A 20,945-nucleotide genomic window follows, 5' to 3' on the forward strand; every position below is an offset into this window, starting at 1 on the left:
GGGGTCATTTTGAACCCTTGGCATTTTAAAAATCATGTAACTCTGTTACATTTCTATTCAACAACTAAAACGTTTTGGGATTTGTGGGCTCAAAATTTAAAAAACTATATGATCACTAGAACTGCCGAGGACATTACTTTGACCCCATAGAAATGAATCCAAAACCACTACTGCGGCACACTGAGTTGGCTAGCAACACGACTGTTTACACACATTTTGATATGAAAGCTGCTATAACACGAGCAAAAGCTTGCTCGACGTGATCGGTAAATTAATATATAGTAGAATGTAGTTAGGTGAAAGTTGAGTGCCCGGGTGGGTTTGCTGGCTGTTCTGAAGAGCAAGGGAACTGTAACTGAGCTGAGCAGAGTCCAAGTAAAGAGTGAAATCCAGAGCAGAAAAGCCTAATCCAGCAGTTTCAGTTCCTTAGTTTATTTTTATGTTTATTAGTTTACTCTGATTTAAATTTTAACTTTACAACCTGTAATGAAACAATCTAAATAGATTATAAAACAAATAAAAACCTTCTTTAATACTTCAAGTTTGAGAAATTAGATGATAATTAACAACTTAACTTCTTCAAGAAGTTAATTATTTGCCATCAATGCTGTTGTGGCAGGACGAGGTCAAAATGACCCCTCCTGGTGGTTTTGAGGACTTTGGGATCCTGGCAGTTCTAGTTTTGAAGCAGCTGGAGTTTTAATTATACTGGCTAACAAACAAAACAATGCAAAAGAAGTGCTTTATGCATGTTTTGGCTCTAGCTATGCTGACTGGGGGAAAAGAATGCATTTCTTATTTTGGCTCTTTGATCATATATACTCTGTGTCAGCATAACAGACCTAAGACGTGTAGATGGTCAACACTGATTGAAACAGTGCAACACAGGCTTAAAAGCTATTTTGGGAGTGCATACTCATGATTAAGCAACACCTAGCATCAGGTTTTACTACTTGTTTGATCCAGTTCTGGAGCACTCTGTTGCTACGTGTGTACTAACATTTCCTGTCCTGGCAGCTGACAGTATGAAGTCTTCAGGCTGCCTCTGCGTTTGGCCATTGGTGGCTCCTGACTGTCGTGTAGCTTCTGCAGCTTGGTGTGCCTGAAAGAAGAAAACAGAATGTCTACGTTGAAACAAATCTACTTATCTGTCTACCTACTCAAATGATCATACTTCACAATAGCTGAAACTGGCAAAGCAAGCACTGTTTGCTTACATATTTTTCTGGTTCCACGTCAGGTTGTCTTGGTCCAAGAATTGCAGAGCAAGTCCAGAGCTTTTCCACACAGACAAAACCTACAAAAATAAGATAACAGGTTTATACAAGTACAACTGTGGCTTTAATGGGAATAATATGAAGAGAAAGGGGGCTAAAACACATTTTAGTATATAGTAGACAAATAAATAATGACATTCTTGTGCCGACAAGAGAAGTGTTAATTGGATATTCTTAATAATTAATTCATTAAAATGATAAATTCCTCAGAAAAACAAATCAAACAAACTTAATGGACAAACTTGCTAATGAGATTTTACCCCTCTCACCTTAGAGTAGAAGGCCCTCTGGCTCTTAGACCTTGGAAGTAGAGCAAAGACCAGACACCTATCAGAGCTGTGGAGAGGGAATGGAAGGTGGGGGAGCAAGCTGTCCTCATACTCTACAAACAGAGAAGCCACGGTGCTGGAGTCCTGGTGATAAAACGACACACAAAACACAAGAAGCAGGAATGAGAAATCCGATATAATATGTTTTATCATACTTTTACATGGAAGGTACTGAAACTCTGAATTGTAACTGTTAAACAGATGTTGCACAGAAATATATAGGTGTGTAAAGATGAACTATCATATGAGAGCTAAAAATGTAGCTCTCATATGATAAAACGAGTAGTTTTATGCATACCGGATTGTAAAACTTGACTTTGTTGATGTGATCCTTGGAAATAGTGATGCTTCCATATTGAGAATGGATAAACAGTCCCTCAGAAAAGAAAATGATCTTTCCTGAAATCAAAATTTGAATAAAACACATTTTGAATGATTGCAGGAAAATCAAAATAGAAAATGCTAAATTCCTCCCAGGTTTTTCAACAATGCTCACCTTCTTCAGGAGCTGAGAGGTGGCTGCTGGACAACACATATGCAGCATCTGCTGCAGTCAGAACTTTTCCCAAACAAGTACCATCGTCATCCTGTTTAAAACAAATAATGTAGATCATCAGGCTGTACATGAAGGACATAGACAAGCAACCTGTAGTGCTATGAGCAGAGGCTTTGGACCCTACCTTAGTGAGCTGCTGAGCTTGTTCAGACTGCTTGACATCAGATTCCATCTGAAAACAAAATGACAATAAAAAATCAAAAGTAAAAAAAAATGCTGTGTTTATATCACAGATTCAGCATAAGTCTGTCAGATTACTTCAAATATTGGTTCTGATTTCTACATTCAGTACCACACATACCAGCCAGCAGGCGTAGCGAGGCACTGTTGCAGTCAAGATGGTGTAGCAGCTGTCTGAGGACACAGTGCCATCTACAGGAGAAGAACCAGACACGCTTAACATGGGGAAACAAAAAACAAGCCAAAGAATGACAAACACAAGATGTACAACAAACACAACCCATGGCACTGGAAATAAGATATTTTTTTACTACTGTGATGACTGTAGATGACTTTTTTAAATTATTTACCAGTGTGTGAATGTGTGTGTGAATCGGTGGATGACTGAATGTGTAAAGCGCTTTGGGGTCCTTAGGGACTAATAAAGCGCTATACATATACAGGCCATTTACCATTTCGGCTTTTTATGTTTGCAGTGATTTGCAGTGGATTTGTAATGTTAATTATGTATATCAAACTTCCTTTGCAGATTGAATCAGCAATCCATTCAAATCTAATCTGTACTGTACCTCTCTGTTGAATGTTGATACTGGACTCCAAGAAGGATTCAGAGAAGACTACAGATCCCAGTTCCCCCCTGTCCCACTGCAGGTCTGGGATGTCATGGACAATCAGGGAAGCCTTAAGGAACATAGAATTATTGCAAATGTAGAACATTGTGTACACAAATAATTTTATCAAAAACCTTTGATCAAACAAGTTATAATGTGCTTCTCTAACTTACTGTTTTTATCACGTAGCGGCTGTCTTCATTAGTGAGAGGAATTATCCTGAAAACAAATAAGAAAAAAAGTTTTAAGAAAGCATCAATTTGGGATATAGTTTTCAGATAACATAATGAAAACACTGTTCACTGACTTCACCATATTTGAATGCTTAAACAGAGGTTCGGGGCAATACTTCAAAATGTTCACTATCATCGTGATCTATATTGCAAAAAAAGGGCCGTAACGATAATCCATAACACTGACCTACTTCCTGATAATATTCTAAAACTGTTATTTAAAGGAGATGGAGAACACAATTTGAGGGGGAGTTAAATTCAAATAATTTTTGTGGGGTTTTTTGCATCTCTGTATTTGGAGTAAAGCTGTGGAACAGACTGAGTGATGAACTGAAGCAAAGTCCAAAAGCAAGGTACAATGAGGAAGAAGGGCTTTTATTGGGTGTTCCCACCTACAACTTAACCTATATGTGTGTACATGTGCATGTATACGTATGTGCATAATTTGGCAAAAGAAGGATTTATGTTAGGACAGGACATAAACAGGAAGTAAAGAGCTGACGATTAGTTACTAAATATGTTAAATTATTTACTGATTATTATTTTCCTCATGTTTTTTGTCCTTTTGTTTGTATTTCTGTATATCTACAAATCTTTGTATATTAAGCCACAAGCAAATTTGAGAACGTGCAGATAACACCCACATTCCTTGCTTATTCACTGCTTGAATGGTGAATTCACATTTGGACCTGTAGAGAGCAAACACAAGAGCAAAGGGATATAACATATACTTTAAACCTTTGATCAAGGTCTGACACAGTTGATGATTGAAAAAAAAAAAGTAATCAATTGCTACCTGAGAAAACTGCGATACTGGCTTAAATTCATCGAGTCCAATGACATCAGAAAGGTGTTCTCAGCCACATCCTTAGCCTACAAAGGATTACACAGTGAACAACTGTATATGCTAGAGTACATGCTGTAAAGCCAATGCTAAAATCTGTGTACTTTTTCTCTAACCTTGGTAGCGCTGGTGGTACAGGAGTAGCATTTGATTCCCGACAGAACTGCTTGAATGGCAGCTGAATAAATCTGTGACAAAACTCTGAAGAAAAAGAAAAGTTTTCGTTACATATTCTCAAACGTTTGACACCCAACAGCTTAAAGGGAAATGAAAGATTCAAAATTAAACACTTACAAGACGTCTGTCTTCTTTTGCTCTGTGTTCTGATTTCCTGTGAAAAATACAAGGGGAAAATGTTATTACTGCTTTAACTATGGGTTAATATATCATATATTGCAGTCTCTGAATTACTAAGGACAACAAAGTAAATATAAGATGTTCTAAATATGCAACAGATGAATAGACACAAGTAAAGTCACACAATAAACTTCACCAAGATATGGGTTGTGGGTAGTCCCAAAGAAATAGGTCCGAGCGCAGGCTAGAGGTTCTTTGGGAGCCACACACTGGAGAATCTAATGGGGTAAAAGGTGTTTTGTATGAATGACATGAACAGCAGAACGTTCCCACTTTACAAACAACACAAGTAACAATGTTGAGACCCAGAATTTGCAAACTGACCTACATCTCTTATTTACATTAACAGACTTAGTGCTCCAGATGACTTATCAAAATGCTGCCCAGTAGATGGTGCTGCAGCTAATTATTTCTCTTTTAATTGAGTAATTTGTTTTATAGCACATTCATTAGAAGTGTAAAAAAATCCACTACATTTGAAATAGTGGAGTCTTAACAGAGGTCTTTGAACCTAATAATCACTTTGGCATTTGTCCAGTCATTCCCAAATGTTTTATAGTAATGGGTGTAGATGTAGGGTTATGTTATTTATTGATGATTTAAATTTCTGCTTCGTACTTGCTCTCTGCTCTACCCCAGAGAAGTTATTATCCTTCACTATGCTGCTGTTCCTCACCATGTGTCTGGCTGCAGAACCTTGAGGCCCTGTGTTGCGGACCTGATGACTCTCTGAGGGAAAGTTGAATAAATAGTTCTCCAGATCTTCTAAGGCAGAGTGTTTCCCAAACAACACATAAGGCTGCTGGCATTTACTGAAATAAAGAAATGTTTCACTGAGCAAAGGTGTGTGTTTATTTCATTCCACGCCAACAAGACCACAGATAAACATCATTTCAATATTTACACACGAGTGAATATAAAGAATACCTTTTATCTGTGATTTTGCTCGAGATCAGTCCATGAAGGTAATAGGAACGGAATGCCTGCAGATTGTTGAGAATACACTTTATGCTCATACAGGTACACTCTACTTCTGTTAGACTGATAAAAACCCTGCTGTCTGCAAATACTCTTTACATTTGTTATAAATTGCATAACATTTGTGCAGACAATCTTTTTTCAGCTGCTACTCTTTGCAACAGAACTGGCAACAAAGTCTGATTAGTCATTCGATATTATGACTAATTATTATGACAATATTAAATAATATTTAATATTATTTATCTTTTCACAGTGTAAAAAAAACAGTTGATGTCTCTTTTTTGGAAAAAGTATATCCAGAAAAACTCCAAATATCACACAGCAGTTATTCTAGTTTTGTGAGGACATGAAGGTATAAATGTACCTCCCCTGCTTGTGCTTCAGAGAGCTCCAAGATAGAAAGGTGACTTTCCAGGTCCATGCCCGAGAAGAAGCCATTCCACTGTTTCTCAAAGTTTACCAGGTCCTAAAACAAAACCAACAGCATCAGGTAATACAACATATCTCTTTACATACAGTACTGTGGAGTCCCTCATTCCTTTGTTTTTCTTGGAAAATGGGAAATAGGTGCAGGGATTTAATAAAACATAGTTTCTAGAATTCTAATGAGCTTGAAAGTCAATATTTGGTATGACCAGCTTTATTATTCAAAACAGCATAAACTCTCTTAAACAAGCTTTCCTATAATATGCTAAAGTAATCTTCAGCAATAGTCCTCAGGATTCTTGAAGGAAAGACTTTTGTCCCGTTTCTCTGTCAAAATTATCCCACTGCTTCAATAATGTTGAGGTCCAGAATTTGGGGAGGCCAATACATGAGTGATAATTTTCCAGTATGTGGTTTTCTACCCAGTTATGCTTTCTTAGGATTATTCACGTCCTGAATAATAAAACTGTCACCAAGCTGTAATCTAGACACTTTCTAAATGTTAATGCATGGCGGATCAAAATCTGGCTGTGCTTTTCTGCATTCATAACATGATCAGTTTTGGTAAGATCCCAACACCACTGGCTGACATTCAGTGCTAAACCATGACAGGGGTTCCAGATGTTTTTACAGATAGTTGTAGAAACTCACTGTTGCATCTCTCGCTCTACATACAGTATAGACAACAATTTTAACCAACAATTTCATTTGTACTCATCACATATAAGAACTGTTGACACCGTTTTTCAGTCTAGTTCTTGCACATTTTATGAGTTTTTGACAGCCACTCATCAATCAAGATCATTTCTGATGAGGTTTCAGTGAACACTAGATGGATCAACTAAAGGACTGGATTTATCTGTCAGGTCCTGTGTCAGGTGTTTGCTGATATGACTTTCAAATACTGTTCATTTGCCATAGATAGTTTTTTAGACCTACCATTTTTTCTTTTGTCCTCTACTTGTCCAGTATCCTCATTTTTTAAGTGACAATGTCCCCAGTTAATACGTCTTTGGCTAATAGCGCTGTAGGAATCACTTTGTTGGATCAAAAAAAATTTTTTGCTTGTCAATCTGTTTTTTTTTTTTTTATATTTTTTGTAGATTCAGTTAAGGAAATCAGCACAAATTATGTGTTCCCATGATAGGCTGTTAGTGAAAAAGTGGCTAAAGATACAATTGGAAATTGAATTGGTGGTTATTAATTGAACTGAAAAAGTGAAAAAGCAGCCAATGTCAAGAAAAAACCTTTGAACGATTGCTGTAGACCACGTCAGCAATTACAAGAAAGTCTAGCAAAATACAGATTGAAACCATTTCACAGTACTGTGCTTACTATGACTTGTAGTAACCAAATAATGATTTATATATTAATGGCTAGTCGAAAAAAAAGATTCCTAATAGCGGTACTGGATTTTTGGCAATTTAAAAAAACTTCAGATGTCAGATGATGAAGTACTGTAGGCCTCGCCACTAAAAGTAACAAGAAACTTTCAAATTTGGTAAAGCTGACAGAAAATTAAACTCATTGTTACCTCTGTGAGGAGATTATCCAGCGACACTGGGTCGAGTCTGTTGTAAACCTGCCACAGATTCTCACTCATGTCCATTAGCTGCATAAGTAGAGATACATAAAACAAATAAACAAACAAAAAGAAGCATAGGATCCTAAGAACTTTCTACATATTGTTGTTTCTTTTGCTGTTAGGCTTTACCTTGTATTTCATGGTAAAAAAGCTTCCTCCACCAATGCCTTCCAGAGCAAAAGCTTGAAGCAGAGGCCATTTTTCCACCATAAACATATCGAACTTGTGGATTTGTCCTAAAATTAACAGAAACTAACTAAGTTTAACTAGGTTTTGTTAATTGGGAGGTCTCATTTCAGAAGTAGATAAAACTAACACAACAGCATGAATTACAGTTTAAGAAGACATTTTAATTTCTTTGAAAGACACAAGTAGTAAATGATGGGGAAACTAAAATGTCAAAACTTGTACCTTGCGAGCTGTAAGGTACTCCAATGTGATAACAGTCCTGAACCATTGCAACAAAACTGGAGATTTTAAATTCTTCTGCTGCTTCTTCATCTTCATACTGTAAGTGGAAGGAAAAAACGACAGTAAATGTAAGCTTTAGAATAGAATAACAGAATTACAAACACTGCTGCAAAGAAACACATTTTAAAGGAAAATCCTCTTTATGTCATTGATGACAATAAATGTGCTATCATTGTGCAGTCAATGAGTTAAACATGCAACCTGTTAAACCTAAGTACTTCTTATTTAATCGACTAAACAGGAACTGTAAGAAAGTTAGAGGTATAGTTTTTTTTTTCTCATTCTTCTTATTTATCTATTTATTTTTACCTCTGTTTCTGTCATGCAGTACAGGTGTAGGTTTCTCCAGTGGGACACATAGGGCAACAGGTAACTGTAGTTCAGTGGGTTGCAGTACAGGTGAACACAGTCCACCTTAATCAGCAGGATTACATCTAACACAAGGACAAGTGATGTGTCAATGCTGATAAAAACTAAAGCATGCACAAAAATATGACATGCATATGGAGACCCACACTCACCATCCAGCATTTCTTCAGGGAATTCCTCAAGGCCATGCTCCAGATGCACCTGGTTTTGTTCATATAGTCCATAGAACAAGTATTTTGCCAGCTCAGTGCACCCCTCATTATATCTGCTATCAATTCCTAAAACAGAGAAAAATACAATAAATAAAGTTTATGGCTTTGGAGTGTCCAGAGAAAATATTCAATTCACTTTCTATTCTGCTTAACAAACTTTGTTTTAGCCTTAACAACTGACACATCAAAGTTTCTGACTTAACATACCGAGAGAGCACAGGATGCCATCAGGAATGGCAGTGCCACTTCCACAGAGCAGAGCCTGAACTTGACGCAGACGACAGCAACTGAAAAGCATGATAAAAAAAAACATAAATAAGTACAAAGTCATGGCTTTCATGGTTATTGATGACACATTTTAGATCGAAAAGTAATTCTTCTTTTTGGAAAGATAGAGCTTTTGTTATGCCAAATTTACGGAAGCTAATGAAGTTGCATGTAATTGGCAATTTGAGCCCATTTAATTGCAGACTGATATCAGACTGACTGTTGTGTGGCTTTCCTGACAGTATGCTTGATAATCTCATTTTGTGGCAAAAATAAAAAATAAAAATACGATAAAAACAAAGTGAGTTGACTTCATTTTACTATTAAAAAACGATATTGTCAAAGTTTATCTTTGAGGACATAACTTGCAGTTGAAATCAGGTCATAAATTACAATATACGTTATTGCAATATTCAGCATATCGCAAAACGTTAAAAATCGCCACAATATGCTATCGTGAGTAGTATTGTAATAATATCGTGTTGTGGGGTGTCTGGTCAGTCCTACCTCTAGAAATAATATAGTTGTAACACAGGTTCACCTAACAAAATACCCAATAGTATCAAGCATTAACTTATTTAATAGGATTCATTTAGATAATTTTAGAATTCTTCGTTCACGTCACTGTTAAAATTGTAACAACATAAACTGCCTCTACTGGGATGCATTGAATGGTAGCAAAACTATTATGCAGCTTGACCAGATGTTTTTATTAATAAAAAATATAAACTTCAGCTGGTTTGAAACGTTGATAATGTGGGCGTTACTATACGCTATTCAGTCAAAATGAATAACGATAACTGCCGCTGATACGTCGAGTAGTAATGGAGAGTGGTTCTGTCTAACGTTAGCTACGTTAGCATAGCAGCTACGGTGAAGCATTTTCTAACAAAACAACTCGATTCAAACATCACCTCACGGCTGGGTTGATTCCAGAGAATTTCCCGTTAACTTTCCTTATACTGGACATTGTAATTGTTGTCACCGTTCACACAAAACCGACAAAGCGATGCGTATTTTTCCGTATCGGGCCGTGTAACTACATTTTCTTCTCCATCACCCTGGAGAGTGTCTACAGAACATAGCATAGCAACGGAGCGAACGATTTCAATAATTGGGGGGTTACTAAACCAGCATATAAGTACTTCCGGGCAAACTTTACAATATAAGATTATGATTTGATTTACTCCCGACACCGTTTTATAGTATTTCGCGTCGTGTCGGACACACCAATCTATTATAAGAAATATTTTTTTCGGGTTTTAACAGACGATGCCCCCGTTTTCACGTCTTAGTACGGTCTTGTTTTTGGCCGTTTTGACAGCAGCTGGCAGTTTAACGCAGCTTCTAGTGATGCTGCAATCCTTCTGCGATCACATACGGGGGAAAACAGCTGCATACTGTAGTGTGTCTTTATTCTAACGTGGCGTGTTATAATATAGCCATGTGTTATTACTGCTCATTTAATGGTTTCTTGGGGATTTTTTTCCTTGGAATTTTTATTAGTAGTAATTCATCGGAGATGAAGTGTTCACAGGCTGTTGAACCACAGTATATTTGGCATGCCATGACTCCAAAGTAAACTTATGTTTCTTGACGGTCTGCAGTGTGGCTGATTCAGCTGTTATCCAGATAAAAAAAACAACAACCCCAAAACAAAACAATTACCGGATGTCTTGCAGACTGGCTTCATGGTGCGGAGGGCAGTAAATGATTAAAGTAGGAAAGGGAAACCGGATCAGGCAAGCTGATTATGTGTTTGCAAATTCCCATAATGGTTCCATTTAAAATGTTCACCTTGTGCAGACACTGACATTATGAGCGCTTCCATCTTAGGCGGAAACACGTTGTCTTAGGCTTGTTGTGTTAAGGTCAAGTCTTTACTGAATTTTAAAGTTTAGCATGGAAAACGGCTTTGTGCACAAACAATATTTGAAGTAATGCTTTTTTTTTTCTTTTATATTCTCAAACCTAAAGTGAAGCACAAGGAAGATACATGTTCATCCAGGCTTGAACGGTGGAATGCACTTCCTTGACAGTAGAACTTGTAGTGCCACATAATGTTGTAATCCAGAAGCATCCTGTTTTACCTTTTACCTGTTTTACCTTTTTCCTTTATAATGCTTGTTTCAGAGCCCGAGTGTCTAGTTTCAGGTGTTATCTTGAGCTGACAAGGATCTTAGTGCAGACTTGCTGGAGCACCTGCAAAAGACATGGCTAGCAGTGAGTAATCATATTTTTCTTTTACTATGCAGTCAAATCAGTGACTAAATGGTTTACAAGAAATGCAAATTATTTTAAACGTTAGATCCTAAGGATGTGTTGGGTTGTGTACTTAAAAGTTGTTATTGTTTTGTTTGACAGACAATGTAACAGATATAAGACAGATGATGGTGGTCATATCAGTGATGGAAGAATGGTCCGCTCTGAAATCTCTGCCTCAGGATAGCTCTGAGGATGAAAGTCACAAGTTAAGTTTTAGATCTGCGGGATCAAACCAAGTCTGTGATTTGACTGTGGAGGATCGTTCGATCAGCTTGCACTATGCAGAGTTAAAGGAAGACATGACAGAGGAGAGCATCTGTGAGACAATCGATAGCTGCTTCAAGTCTTGCACAGAGGGAATCAAAACATTTCTGTTGCTGATCCAAGGTGGCTGTTACACAATGAGAGAACAAAGACTGACAGGGATCCTTCAGGCCCACTTTGGAGCTGAGGCTTTAAAATACTTAGTTGTCCTCTCTGTGGAAGATGGAAAGGTTGTTGACACATTAGATGACGCCCTGCTAGATTTGATAAATGTATGGGATGGCAGGTACTGCCGGGTTAGGTCCTCTGCTCCGGGTGGCGGGCTGCATGCCCTGCTTGAGATGGTTGACTACATGATGACTACAGGTTACACTGAAGATCTCTGTGATCTTGCTGGGTCTCAGTGGCAGCGGTAAGTCTTCTGCTCTGAATGTAATCCTAGAGAGAGCAGGTAGCCAGTACTCAATTAACGGATCCACTCATGAACCTACCGACCGTATCTTGCGAGAGAAAGGAGGTATACGCAGCAGGGAGGAAGCTCATCCTCGTCGACACCCCTGAGCTGTGGGACGAAGACGGGGTGGAGAATGTAGAGCTGGTGAAGGACTGCCTGGCTCTGGCCGTACCTGGGCCCCATGTTTTCCTGCTGGTGCTCCAGGTGGGACGCTTCACCCAGGGAGAGTGCGAGATGTTCGGACACCTCCAGAAGATCTTTGGACGAGAATTCGCAGAGCATGCCATCGTGTTGTTCGTTCAATTCGACAACAACAAGTGCAGGCCTCAGAAAATCAACAACTATGTTGCTGGTGCTCATTCAGCCCTGCAGGATCTTGTCCGGAAGTGCGGGAGCCGTTATTATGAGCTAAACATTATAAAATCCCAGAATGCTTTGAGCTATCCTCAGGTGAAAGATTTGCTGTCCGGGATCAGTAAACTGGTTGCCTCACATGGAGGACACCCCCACATAGTGAAGAGATTTTCTTTGCAGGAGCTGCAGGAACAAAACAAAGTGATTGAAGAGAGGAAGGAAGGAGCACTGGAAGTGAACTACTTATTAAGAGAAAATTAACTTCTCTTTCTCATAAAAAGGGGAACACTGCAGATGGAAAAGCAGTATAATGATGTACCCTAGAGCCTTGAACCTTTCTTAAACTTCCTGTTTGGTAAAAAAAAAAAATGTGTTAGTGTAGATGTTTTAAATTGGATTGAATTACATTAAACATTTGTTTCCTTTATTTGATAATCATGTGGTAGCATGGTTTGCTTTTGAAGGTTGAATCACTTGCAGAAAATATCCTTGTAATCTTTTTTATTGTCTTTATGACCTTTGTATTTTAAGTTAACTAGCTATTAATACCTTTAAATGACTGTTAAGATGTACTGTCTTTTACAAACGTAAGCCTCTTGGTAGAACACAATGGCAGGGGTGATGGTGTGGTTTTGATCAAGCTAAACAAATCAGTGGAGCATGTTGGGAACTACTCACATACCTGCTTGTCTGCACAGACCAGTGAAAGGAGGAAAAGAAAAAGTACATGTGCTCTTTTTATTTGCTTTTGGACTTCCTCACCACTGGTATGAAGACTGGCACGTTTATGAGATCTGTTGTTGTTGTTATCTTGATTGCCTGAGACTTGAAGACAATTTTACAAATGTTTCCACTTGCCAATAAGCTGACACACATGTATTAAAATTACAACAATGATGCATAAATTGTTTAGATGACATCTTGGTGTTGTGTTCCAACATTGTAAACTTTGGCTTTTAACTATATTTTCAGTTAGTCTGATCTATTATTGTTTGTCTTTCTACTCACAAAGTACATTTGGAACTTTATTGCCAATAACACAACTTACAGGTAGTATTAAACAAAACTAAACAAGAGGAAAAGACACCGACTGACTTTCAGGGTTGGCTTCATTTGAAATATAGTTTAGCTACAAACAGATAAAAAACTGTAGATAGAACAAAGCTTTTATCCCCAAAAAGTTCAAAATGGATCATAATCATAATTAAGGTAGACAACAATGATAAGTGTCCATCTTCTTATAAGTTAAAGTAATTAAAGCTGTATAATATATCTGGCATTTTCTGATATCTCTGTCACTCACTTTTTTAAAATATATATGTTTTATTGTTGGAATACGTAGATGAAATCATAATTCGCTATTGGTTGAGTCCTTTTTCAGAATGCCTCAGTCAGTGTGTTTTGTGATGTGATGTCTAATTTTTAGATGTCTACACATAAGTCACCTAGGAGTAAGCCAATTATTTTTTCCTGGAGTAGATAATGTGAACACGTTTCCATCAAATAATTGGTTTATTCTTAACTTTTGGCCTATCTTCTATTAACAATAACAAGTATAGATGGGGGACACTTGATATTTCCTAGTGAACAGTAGGCATAGTCCATGACCTGCTACTTTCCCCTTTAATTGCATGCACTGCATTCCATACCTGCAGTGTTTGTTTAACCCGTGTATTACGTTAAATTTCCTCTGAGACTGTTGACTAAGACATTGCACTGTAGATATTAATATTCCCGGAGTTCTGTTTAACAGAACCAATCTCTTCATCTCTACTACTGTTCTGAGCTGGGATGCCCAGTAAGTAGGTAGGTAGAATCAAACCTCCTATCTCTTTAGTTGTCATCAATAATTTCAAAATTAAAGCCAAATGTTTGGTGTCCTATTTTATCTATCTATCTATCTATCTATCTATCTATCTATCTATCTATCTATCTATCTATCTATCTATCTATCTATCTATCTATCTATCTATCTATCTATCTATCTATCTATCTATCTATCACAGCTGTTGCTTTTCTGCAAGGTACAGGTATAACACAGACATGTACTATGTTTTTATTAATTCCATAATACAGCAAAGTGCTAAATTATGTGATTGTTATTATGATGCTAGAGAGGGTAAAATGGAGGCAGACAATTCTCTATGGCGACGCCCATAGAGGGAGCAATCAGGAGCAGTAGAAAAAAATAAAGACGTTTACATATGTTTTTGTCATTTGCCACACATTGATGAACTGCTCCTACAAACATGCGTTAATCATATATGTATATATAAAAAACAGATGCATAGTCAGCTGTAGCTAAAAACTTGAATGTAACGTCTGCTTTCATTTATGCGCTCTGGTCTTCTGCTGCGGCTGGCTGTGGATTCATGATGTTGTCAATCCACTGAGTGTAGTGAGAGATGATAGTATAAATCCCAGGCTTTTTTGTTTGGCCGCACTTTTTTCCGCCATTTGAGGTGATGCCCACCACAACGCCATTATAGAGCAGAGGACCTCCAGAGTCCCCCTGAATGACCACAACAAAGAAGCAGGAAAAAAAAAAGCACAAGTTTAGGATCAGTAATGCAATCGAAGCCAGCTGTCTAACAACTGTTTTCACATTTCACCATTTATGTTTAGTAGAATAAAAGGAAGTAAAACTTACATCACAACTGTCCTCATTCCTATGTGGTTGGTCACAGGGGTTTGCGCATACTTTATGTGCACATATCATGTTAGTGGTGAACTTTCTGCCAAAGTAGTCGCTGCGTCCGCACCGAGCTGGGCTAATCACCGCGACAGTCACCTCTTTGAGTTTATCTGGTCTTGCCCCCAGGTTGTCAATCGATCCCCAGCCAGCTGTTTCGACCTCGTTACCGGTGTCGGGGTTTGTGCCTCCAGCACGCAGAAATTCCACCGCTTTAACCGCTTCGGAAATGTTAAATGGACGATCCAGCTGCAAAAGCCCCCACAGATAATGATTCCAACTATATCACTGTTTTGGTTTACTATTAAAGACTCTTGTTTCTGAGTATTCAGATAGTATAAGGGCATAGCATATGCACTTACCTTAATTAAAGCAATGTCATTGTTATAATTACTTTGGTCAAAATCTTGGTGATTGTGAAGTTCCAAAATGTCAAAGATTTGCTTTGTCTCTTCAGGTTCACTCAGAGAATGGACACCGAGCACCACCTTCCTTCCATCTGGTCTTAAAAAAGAGCACAATAGTGTTATATTATTGAATAATCATCAAGAAAAATAATTATCTACTACATAAAAGCAAACTCTAAATGCTTTTGTAGAGCCATTGAGCAAATTTAAACATGAAACTTGAATAAACACATGAGAGATTATTGCCCAAGCAGATACAAACAAACACAATCCAAACAGCACCAGCTCTAAATGGAAAATATCATGCTAATATGATTCTGATCTTGCACTTGTTTCCATACATTTGTTACACTGTAAAAAATGTTGCCTTACCCGTTAGGTAGACAGTGCACTGCAGTCATCACCCACTGATCTGCTACCACAAAGCCTCCGCATTCATGTTTCAGATTCTCCCCTTCTGGCACCTGGATGGAAGCCATGTAGGGCCGAGAATGCGGCGCTGCCTCCCTGCCACCGATTATGCCCGCACCTGAGGTGAAGAAGCATATTTTTCTTTTACAGATGCGCAAAATATTAATAGCAGAAAAATAACATCTGAAATGTTGCACCAAAAAACACAGGTAAAGCAGCACAAACGTACTCTCTGAAATGAGGGCGACAACAAAAACAGCAGCACCCACGAGAACCTTTGACGCCATGATGTCGCTTTAACTGACACAGAACGAGCATGTGTGCTGTTTTTAAAGGCTTTCATTTGGAACAAAGGAAGCCAATATTACACAAAGCACAAGGGGGAGTCGGACCATCCTCCCATTCTCTGTTTCCTGGAATGAAAAACAGGAAAACATAAAACATGTTCTTGAGGTCGTTACTTTGTTGCATGACTTTTATTTTTTTGCCATTGTTTTTGCTTGGAATTCCTATGTGTGACTTTTCCTGACACAGTCATATTATTGAGTTGATCTTTAAATGAAGATGAGCAAAGTATGTAGTATATAGTAGCAGTAGTTTTTAAAACTCATGCTTTAATTGGCTTCTTATGATATCAGGTTCATAAACACAACACTCAGAAGAAAACATCATGTTCCTCTTTGATTTCTGTAAGAGATGCAGGAAAATATGGCGAGAAAATGCATTGCAAAGCAGTTTTTGAGGCAGGAATTCCAGCATGTGTTGAAAATATGCGCAAAGCTTCGGCATCTTGGCTCAGACTTTAAACATACCCACTGCAAAAAGACACAATTCGTAATTTACGCCCTTACCAAGGAAATCCTATATGCAGACGCACAGTATTGCAAAATATAAATCAGAAACAGAATGGATGAAATATCTTTGTAGGTTTGAAGATGCTTCGATGATTTAAAACGTTGTTTCTCAACTTTGAAATTTACGACATGGCGAGCTGAGTAGTGCTGCTTTCAATGAAAAAACTTTTTTTTCCAAAAAAACTTGGCTGTACTGTGTTTAGAATGACAGTCTAGGCCATTTCCAGTACATTTTGACTCAACTCACAGTTAAAATAATAAGTCTGTACCATCAGCACCTAAGGAGACATTAACCCTCTCCAAACTTTAACAGACAGGTAACAGTAGATTGATAGTGATAGTGAAACTCAGGAACGTGATACTGCTATTTACAGTAAAAGCCACTTGCACTGGTATGTAATTGTGTCTTTGTGCGATGTACGATGCCGCCTAAAATCAGCAGAAGCACAATCACTTCGATGTTGTCCCTGTCAACACATGGTTCACATCAGGATGTCATCTGACACAGAGGTTTGTGTACTGTGCACACAGAGAACTAATTGTAGTTTTCTTAACAAATCCCCTCATATATCAGATATAATTAGGTGTTTCGCTGTGATTGTTGTCAGACATGGGCCCACTGAGGCAAATTCCTAACGATGACATGGTAAAAAAGTATTGAATCCTTGATCTTAATATTACACTTATATTTCTAGTTGTATTTAATAGGTTTTTTTTTCTTTGCATACTTGTCCAGGCTCTCGGTTGCTTAAATTTAAACTCCTCCTGGGTGGAGTTTGGACAGAATTATACGTCTGGGAACGTTTCTAGTTGGCTGATTTGCGGGGAGACAGTCAGGCATTATAGACAGGGAAATATACTGAGGTTTTTCGTTTCAGCGAAGGTCTTTAGGACCTGGTAATTAGGTTGTAGTCTGTGTCCCCTCAAGCTTATTATGTATCATTACTCCTTAGACAGCAGCCTGTGTCTGTGATCTTCACTGGACTCTATGCCTTATGCTCGTAAAGAACATATTGATTTTTACAATTAATAAAGGATGCATATGAATAAATGTCTTCATATTTACACTGTAAGTTTCTTTGACTAAGCATACACTCTCTGACAGATTCATCTACTGTAAAGGGAATTGTTTTGTGATTGTAAGTGTAGTAGTAGTGGAGCTTTGTGAGTCTGGGCCTTGGACAACATCTGCTATTCAAAAGGTCACATATTTATCATCACGCTCTGTGATCCCATTAGACATTTCCTCTGGAGGAAGTATTTACAAAGTGTGCAGCTGGATGAGACTAAAATAATAAAGTTTCACATATATGTACAACTGCACACTCAATGTAAATGTAACTGTAACAGTTTGTACTCCAGACCAGGGTATTCGAGTGGCCCGTCACTAATTTGAAAAATTATAAATACATTAAAAACTTTTGCCAATCTACAACTCCAGCTCCAAAAACAACAGGATGCTGTGTAAAATGAAAAAAATAAAATAAAAATAAAACAGAATGCAATGACTTGCAAATTTCATAACCCCATTTTTAATTTACCATAAAACACAGAAAGCACACGAAATGCTTAAACTGAGGTTTATTGTTAAAAATAATACTAATTATAGGATAATTTTGAATTTGATGCCACCAACAAGTCTGAAATCAGTTGAACAGCGATGTTTACCATTACATCCCTTCTACTTTTAACAACAGTCCATAAACATCTGGGAACTGAGGAGAGACCAGGGTCTGGTCCCATTTTTGTCTAGTATAAGATTCTCACTGCTCAAGCCTGAGACTTCTTGAAACTTGAAGCATAAATAGTGTAATAGATGTAGTAACAGGTTTGCAAGGTCTTTCCTGACATCATCACCTGGAACTGGGGCATGTTGTGTTAAACCTTGTATATACCTTTCACTCTTACCTCTTGACTGTGTATATTTCTTCTTTCTTTACTATTTATCTTTTTTAAATTTTACTTCTGCACAGTTTTAATGGAGTACCCATAATTTCATTGTACATGAACAATGGCAATTAAGGGCTATTCTATTCTTCCTTAAAAATAATTTATATATTCTGATAAAATAATAATGTAGAAAATAATGTGCTGGTGACACCTTTTTGCTACCTGGAGCAAAGACAATTCGGTTTATTGCGTTAAATTTTGAGAATCCGTGTTGAAGTGTCACGATTTACCACTATTGACACACAGAGGGAGACAACGTAACAGTTTGTTACTTTTTTACAATTGTAGGCCTGCACTGCCCTCTGCAGGTACAAGCAAAAACTACACGACCATGTTTTAGAAAAACAGAGACACTCATCAGTGAGGATAAAAAAAGTTTCATATTTGGCTGGAAGCGTGAATGTGTTACCAAAAAAGGTTCTGAAGCACTTACAGTAAATGTAAAAATGTAATGAACGTTAAACAGTAAATTACATGAACAAATGTCTTGCCATATCTAAAATGTTAGTGTCTATTGACTGAACAGGATGACAATTTTATATCATTAAGGTTATTTTCTCTGAAATAGACCTATTATGGTAATTAAAGTGCTTACAAATGCTTACTAAGAGTTTCTTTTCCTTATGTCTTCGGGATCTGACTGAAGAGTGATCACGTGGGTTCATTACTGTAAAGTGGGGAAATAGCATGCATGGAGGATTTTTTTCTCTCTCCTTATAACATTTTCCTGCTCCTCACCAATTAAGTCATGAGTCATATTCTCCCAATTACAAGTTAGGAAGGATATAATAGTTAGAAATTACAGGTTAAAATTGACTACCCACCTTGGATGATGATGAGTTAATTTAGCTACAGAAATGTTTGGTATATCTGCAGAATCTGTGAGTAATTCACCCAACAACATTCTGAATATTAAAAAAAATTTATATCACCACCTGATTTGGTTATTGGACGTGCAATGCATTTAATGTAATTCAATAGTTGCATATTTACCAATTTATGGTTACTACAGAATAAAAAGATTATTAGACTTTAATTAGCTTTGAAGAATTGTTCCAGTATTTTGATTGTCAGCCGTGAGTCATTGCTGTTGCGATGGAGACGAATTACAACTACAACTGTAGCCTCGAGCAATCGAGCCCACCCATCCAGGTATGCAGTGTGTGTATATGTGTGTGTGTGTGTGTAGACATCTATATCTGATCGTCCGTGTGTGTGGTCTGGCACTGAACCAGTTATCAGAGGTAAATTAACACAGTCATTTTCAACTTTATGTTTTCTAAAGTTTCATTTCTTTCCCTCTCTTTCTCTCTCTCTGCCTCCCTTGCTTGCTCATTCCACCTCTGCCTCTCATTCTCAGACACTGACTCAGCGTGCCTGTCAGTCTCAGTCTGTCTGGCAGGCTTTTCTTTCAATCAATCAGTCAGTCAGTCAGTTTGACTGTCTGTTTATGTCTTTGATCTCTCCTTGCTATCGGCCTCGTGGGTAGCATGTTATTTTCTTTTGGCTTTTGAGCTTTTTTTTTTATTATTATAAAACATACAGACAACATTACACAATTCCACATTAGAAATGCAAATAAAACCAGAATAAAATCAACTACTGTCAGTAAATCTGCCTCATAGTACTAACTCTGCTTGTAATATTCATAAACATCCTATATGAAGTACAGAAATAAAAACTGCTATCACTTTCAAGGTAATACTACAGAATGGATCTTTAAAGCAGCAAACTGTCCCACAACATGTAATCACTGGTGCCACACACATTAATGTCACTTGACACCCTGTGTTAATGTGTTATGCTTTGTTTTACACTAGTGCTTGATTTACAGGTCGATCACGAGCACAGAATCCAAGACACAAAAGAACAAACATAATCATCCGACATATATGATTCTTACAAAAGTGAACTTGTATTGTTTTCACACATAACATGAAACACTATGGCAACTGCATTTGTATAGTAAAAATAAACTGTCAACATCAATGAGAAAAATTTGACTAGACATTGAATGAAAAACACTTCTGTTTGAATGGAGTCTTACATATACCTGCAGTATAAGTAATTGGACATGTTACTGTGAAGGCTTGTTTTCTGGCTTGAATATTGAACTGCTGCCTTTTGCTGAGGGGAGCCGTCCTACTGCTGTCTGACTCAAGTTTGAATCTACACAAAGTTAGGATTCCTCTATCAGCTGGTGTGAGTGTGGCTATGGCAAAAGGCTGCGGAGAATAAATAAATCCTGATCTGTTTTAGCTCTGTTGACACAGATACCACCTCATGCCCGCATTTAATTTAGATCTAAGCTCCCGGGGTGCTGGTGTCGCAAACTGGTTGTGCAGGCTAAATGTAGTAGCCTAGGTTTGATTCTGATGCAAGGCCCTTGTTGTGTGTCTTACGCCAGCGGTCCCCAACGCCCGGGCTACAGACTGGTACCGGTCTGTGAGTTGTTTGGTACCGGGCCGTGAAATTATTGGTTTTTATAGTTATTTTTAAAATCGTTTTTATCGTTACCTCAGTTTACCTGTCTCTTTTTCCGTGTGTTATTAATAAATCTTCTTTTCTTGGTACAGGTACTGGTTTTATTTTGTTG

The 20,945-nt window shown here is 37.7% G+C and overlaps 2 protein-coding genes and 1 pseudogene across 12 annotated transcripts in view; 1 reads left to right on the forward strand and 2 right to left on the reverse strand.

The window, feature by feature from the left end:
• Positions 1-9,754, reverse strand: part of dnaaf9 (dynein axonemal assembly factor 9) — a 31,718-nt gene extending 21,964 nt beyond the window's left edge. For all 10 annotated transcript variants that reach the window (XR_014871202.1, XR_014871201.1, XR_014871200.1 and 7 more), the window contains exons 1-24: positions 9,613-9,754; positions 8,639-8,718; positions 8,372-8,497; positions 8,160-8,284; positions 7,791-7,887; positions 7,509-7,615; positions 7,329-7,406; positions 5,733-5,834; positions 5,315-5,370; positions 5,064-5,199; positions 4,524-4,605; positions 4,325-4,361; positions 4,147-4,231; positions 3,983-4,059; positions 3,831-3,875; positions 3,127-3,172; positions 2,912-3,023; positions 2,464-2,534; positions 2,287-2,334; positions 2,103-2,193; positions 1,905-2,005; positions 1,547-1,690; positions 1,218-1,297; positions 1,001-1,102 (exon numbers count right to left, since the gene is read on the reverse strand). Coding sequence is in view for 6 of the 10 variants with exons in the window: in XM_085143473.1 (XP_084999599.1) it covers positions 1,001-1,102; positions 1,218-1,297; positions 1,547-1,690; positions 1,905-2,005; positions 2,103-2,193; positions 2,287-2,334; positions 2,464-2,534; positions 2,912-3,023; positions 3,127-3,172; positions 3,831-3,875; positions 3,983-4,059; positions 4,147-4,231; positions 4,325-4,361; positions 4,524-4,605; positions 5,064-5,199; positions 5,315-5,370; positions 5,733-5,834; positions 7,329-7,406; positions 7,509-7,615; positions 7,791-7,887; positions 8,160-8,284; positions 8,372-8,497; positions 8,639-8,718; positions 9,613-9,668 (2,084 nt within the window). In the remaining 4 variants the exon portion in view is untranslated. The remainder of the gene's footprint in view (positions 1-1,000; positions 1,103-1,217; positions 1,298-1,546; positions 1,691-1,904; positions 2,006-2,102; positions 2,194-2,286; positions 2,335-2,463; positions 2,535-2,911; positions 3,024-3,126; positions 3,173-3,830; positions 3,876-3,982; positions 4,060-4,146; positions 4,232-4,324; positions 4,362-4,523; positions 4,606-5,063; positions 5,200-5,314; positions 5,371-5,732; positions 5,835-7,328; positions 7,407-7,508; positions 7,616-7,790; positions 7,888-8,159; positions 8,285-8,371; positions 8,498-8,638; positions 8,719-9,612) is intronic.
• A 123-nt stretch (positions 9,755-9,877) lies between these two features.
• LOC146496647 (GTPase IMAP family member 7-like) lies at positions 9,878-14,060 on the forward strand (annotated as a pseudogene). The gene is made up of 2 exons (XR_014871203.1): positions 9,878-10,921; positions 11,063-14,060. The product of XR_014871203.1 is annotated as a GTPase IMAP family member 7-like (transcript).
• Positions 14,061-14,076: 16 nt separating this feature from the next.
• cfd (complement factor D (adipsin)) lies at positions 14,077-15,902 on the reverse strand. Its single transcript, XM_085143475.1, has 5 exons — positions 15,775-15,902; positions 15,507-15,663; positions 15,090-15,231; positions 14,686-14,976; positions 14,077-14,547 (listed from the first exon to the last, which is right to left on the reverse strand). The coding sequence occupies exons 1-5, from the start codon at positions 15,830-15,832 to the stop codon at positions 14,368-14,370; spliced, it is 828 nt and encodes a 275-aa protein (XP_084999601.1). The 5' UTR covers positions 15,833-15,902; the 3' UTR covers positions 14,077-14,367.
• Between the last annotated feature and the right edge of the window lie 5,043 nt (positions 15,903-20,945).

Source organism: Neolamprologus multifasciatus, chromosome 19, assembly GCF_963576455.1.
Source record: "Neolamprologus multifasciatus chromosome 19, fNeoMul1.2, whole genome shotgun sequence".
Classification (NCBI taxonomy): Eukaryota; Metazoa; Chordata; class Actinopteri; order Cichliformes; family Cichlidae; genus Neolamprologus; species Neolamprologus multifasciatus.

Excerpts from the sequence above, each read along its gene's own strand:
- cfd (XM_085143475.1), bottom strand. The coding sequence starts at position 15,832 with ATGGCGTCAAAGGTTCTCGTGGGTGCTGCTGTTTTTGTTGTCGCCCTC. Across the intron at positions 14,977-15,089 it reads ATGACATTGCTTTAATTAAG|CTGGATCGTCCATTTAACAT; the intron begins GTAAGTGCATAT and ends GGGCTTTTGCAG. Across the intron at positions 14,548-14,685 it reads GGAATGAGGACAGTTGTGAT|GGGGACTCTGGAGGTCCTCT; the intron begins GTAAGTTTTACT and ends GTGGTCATTCAG.